Below are 3,979 nucleotides of genomic sequence, written 5' to 3'. Positions count from 1 at the left end.
GTCACTTTTGATCAATTTAATGCGTCCTTGATGAATAAAAGTATTAATTTCTTAAAAAAAAAAAAAAAAAGACAAAAAAAACATACTGACCCAAAACTTATGCGACTTCTTTAAAAAAATAAATTAAAAAAACGTTAGAAATTATTATTAAATATATATGTAATATGTATATATTCATTCATTCTGTGTATGTTTTTTTTCTTAGAAAAGTTATTGTTGTTATTTTTATTATTTAGATTTTTATGTTATTTTTTTATGTTTGTATTCATATATATTGATGTTTCTTCTCAGGCAAGTTGATTCACTCTATGGTCGCTCATCTGGATGCTGTCACCAGTCTTGCAGTGGATCCCAATGGTCTCTATCTGATGTCTGGTAGTAAGTACTCGAGAACATCAGCTTTACTCTACAGTCTGATGCTGAACAAAGTCATGCAAACACTTGTAAATGTTTTTGAACGAATTGAGTGAGCCAATGATTCAGTTACTGATTCATAAAGACAGTCATTTGCTTCATTTATGAGTCTGTGATTCAGCGACTCATTCATAAATACTGTCACTTGCTTTGTTTCTGAACAAATCTACGTTTTTGAATAAATTGGGTGAGTCAATGATTTAGTGACTCATTCATCAAGACGGTCACTTGCTTCTGTTCTGAATAAATCAGCCATTTGAACGAATCGAGTGAGTCAATGATTCAGTTACTGATTCATAAAGACAGTCACTTGCTTCATTTTTGAATGAATCCACATATTTTAACAAATCGAGTGAGTTGGTGATTCAGTGACTCATTCATAAATGCAGTCACTTGCTTCGTTTCTGAATAAATCCACGTTTTTGAACAAATTGGGTGAGTCAGTGATTCAATGACTCATTCGTAAAGACGGTAACTGGCTTATGAATCAGCTGTTTGAACAAACTGGGTGAGTCAGTGATTCAATGACTCATTCTTAAAGACTAACTGGCTTATGAATCAGCTGTTTGAACAAATTGAGTGAGTCAATGATTCAGTGACTCATTCATCAAGACGGTCACTTGCTTCAGTTCTGAATAAATCAACCATTTGAACGAATCGAGTGAGTCAATGATTCAGTTACTGATTCATAAAAAAAGTCACTTAATTTTTTGAATGAATCCACATATTTGAACAAATCGAGTGAGTCTGTGATTCACCGACTCATTCATAAATGCAGTCACTTGCTTCGTTTCTGAATGAATCCACGTTTTTGAACAAATTGGGTGAGTCAGTGATTCAATGACTCATTCGTAAAGACAGTCACTGGCTTATGAATCAGTTGTTTGAATGAATTGAGTGAGTCAATGATTCAGTTACCGATTCATAAAGACAGTCACTTGCTTCATTTTTGAATGAATCCACATATTTGAACAAATCGAGTGAGTCGGTGATTCAATGGCTCGTTCATAAAGACAGTCACTTTCTTAATTTCTGAATGAATCCACATATTTGAACAAATTGGGTGAGTTAGTGATTCAGTGACTCATTCATCAAGATGGTCACTTGCTTAATTTCTGAATAAATCAGCCATTTGAACGATTCGAGTGAGTCAATGATTCAATGACTCATTCATAAATGCAGTCACTTGCTTCATTTCTGAATGAATCAGCCGTTTGAACAAATCAGTTGAATGAATCACTCATTAACACAGTGACTTCAGCCACCTACTGGTGGTTCATATTTCAATATTCATTTAAAAAACATTAATACCCATTTATTATAGTTATTTCTGAAATGTTTTCTTTGTAAAGCTACTTTTTTGTAATGTCTGTTCAATAAGCTGATGTTGCGGTGTGTCTCAGGTCACGACTGCTCGGTGCGTCTGTGGAACATGGAGAGCAAGACGTGCATCCAGGAGTTCACGGCTCACAGGAAGAAGTTCGACGAGTCCATCAACGATGTGGCGTTCCACCCCACCAAGTGCTACATAGGCAGCGCGGGAGCCGACGCCCTCGCCAAAGTCTTCGTATGACCTTCGACCTCCGACCAAAAACTGCTTCCACAAACTCGTGCGCGGTCAAACTCGAACGGGACGGGAGGGCTGAGACCGAGATGATCCGGGCAGGCCTGGGTGCTCGAGGGAAAGTCAACAAACACGGAGGAACGCCAGAGGAAGCTCCAAACATCTCCGTTCAGCCTCACAGGAAGTTGGGTGCTTCCCACACTTCTGTAGTTTTAGTTCTCCTTGAGTTCCTCTTCTCCTCCGCCTCTCTGGATTTCCCGTCTTGCGTTCGCTCCTTTTTAACGACGTGCCTTTTGCTTCAAAACGCGGATCCTCTTTGAGGGAAAACGAACCCCGTCGATGTTTTAAACTCACCAAATGCATCAAATTATTCGGACGGAAAGTAAAGTTCGGTTAAGTTTCTCACGCAGGGTCAAAATCCTGATCGGATGCAGATGAAATGCATTGAATTCAAAGACTCAAATTTAATGCTTCTCTTGTCTGACGGACGATCCTGTCAACAATTAAATCAAGTTGTACATAATATTACATAACTCAGAAAACGTACTAAATTTCTACATGTTTGTGTCCAAATATAAATCCTCTAAACACTCCAAAGCCGTTCACCATCAGGACGCACGTCTCGATTCAGTGCTACGTTTAATATCTAAGCTGTTATTTTACGCATAAACCTGCAGTTTCTCCTGAGGGTTTGCAGTCGAACTCGCCTGTTCTGTGAAAACATCTCAACATTGTGATGTTGAGACAAAATCTCGATCATTTGACTAGATTTAGAGCCGTTTCTGAATATTCGTTGAACTTAGTCAAAGTGATAATGCGCAAAAGTCTTATAATAGTTTGAATGTGTTGCAGTTTTTGACAAGCTGTACTCGGAAGTCTATATTTGTCTGAAATCTGTTGTAATGTTTATTTATTTTTTGCCTTTTTTTTTTTTTACTTGTTTTGCCTGTAATGCCAAATGCAGTAGGATTTAGCTTCAGGAAGGGACGAGCAGCTACGTTACGTACATAAACACCTTCATCTGGTTCCTCTGACGTCATCCTCACTTTCTCTACCTGCACAGGTGGTGGTGGTTTGTGTATTAGATTTGAAATCTATTTTATATGTAATAGTTTGAAGCGGATACTAGTGTTTTTTATCATTGTGTGACGGGTGACCGAGGTTGCAAACAGACCGTAACCCGAGTTTCCTGCAGGTCGAGGTTTTTTATTTGAAACTCTTCTGGTTTATTTGAATTTGTCTGTGATTACTTGAACTATCTGGAAGCGCGTGTGTGTTTTTAACTGCTAGGATAGAGATTTTCTGCTTTTATGGGGAATCGTTCGCCTTTAACTGATGACATGAGCAGTAGAAGACGAGCGGAGTGTTTGTGCGTTTCCTTCAGGTCTGTGAAAAGTGACGCGAGTTTGCTTCTCTACCAAATGATGATAAAGGACTAGTTTAGACAAACATGAAATCTGGCACTATTTACTCAACCTCATGTCACGTAAACCTATGGAAGCTTGTTTCTGACGCAGGATAAAGAAATAAAGTAATTGCGAGTTTTTTTCTGCCACAATTTAAAAAAAAAAGTTATTACGACTTTTTATCTCACAATTCAGACTTTTTCTCAGAATTTTGAGTTTACATCGCAGTTTTTTTTAATTGTGAATTTTTGTCTCACAATTTGGACTTTTTTTCCTCACAATTCTGAGTTTATCTCTCACAATTTGGACATTCAGAATTGTGAGATCTAAAATCGTGAGATAAAACGCCACAATTACCTTTTTTTATTTTTTATTCTGTGGTGGAAGTTAAAAACGAAATTGTGATAAAAAGTCACAATTACTTTAAACAAAAAAAAATTTATTCTGTCGCCAAAAAAAAAAAAAAAATTGGGAGATGTAAAATCAAAATTACGAGAATTTTTTTTTTCGACCATCAGAATGCACAGAAAATTGAGATTTTTTTAGTTTATTTCTTGCAATTCGGAGTTTATATCTTTAGTTCTGTGTTTTTTGT

At 36.9% G+C, this 3,979-nt stretch overlaps 1 protein-coding gene across 1 annotated transcript in view; it reads left to right on the top strand.

Moving 5' to 3' along the window:
- The window catches only part of LOC107701064 (striatin-like), a 49,282-nt gene extending 46,277 nt beyond the window's left edge, over window positions 1–3,005 (top strand). Inside the window, exons 17-18 of the mRNA XM_016503019.1 lie at window positions 292–378; window positions 1,818–3,005. Coding sequence (XP_016358505.1) covers window positions 292–378; window positions 1,818–1,987 — 257 coding nt within the window. The 3' untranslated portion in view covers window positions 1,988–3,005. The remainder of the gene's footprint in view (window positions 1–291; window positions 379–1,817) is intronic.
- Window positions 3,006–3,979: the final 974 nt, after the last annotated feature.

The sequence above is a fragment of the Sinocyclocheilus anshuiensis genome, unplaced genomic scaffold (assembly GCF_001515605.1).
Source record: "Sinocyclocheilus anshuiensis isolate Anshui unplaced genomic scaffold, SAMN03320099.WGS_v1.1 scaffold21, whole genome shotgun sequence".
NCBI classification, from domain to species: domain Eukaryota; kingdom Metazoa; phylum Chordata; class Actinopteri; order Cypriniformes; family Cyprinidae; genus Sinocyclocheilus; species Sinocyclocheilus anshuiensis.
This window is presented reverse-complemented; position numbering and strand designations above follow the sequence as displayed.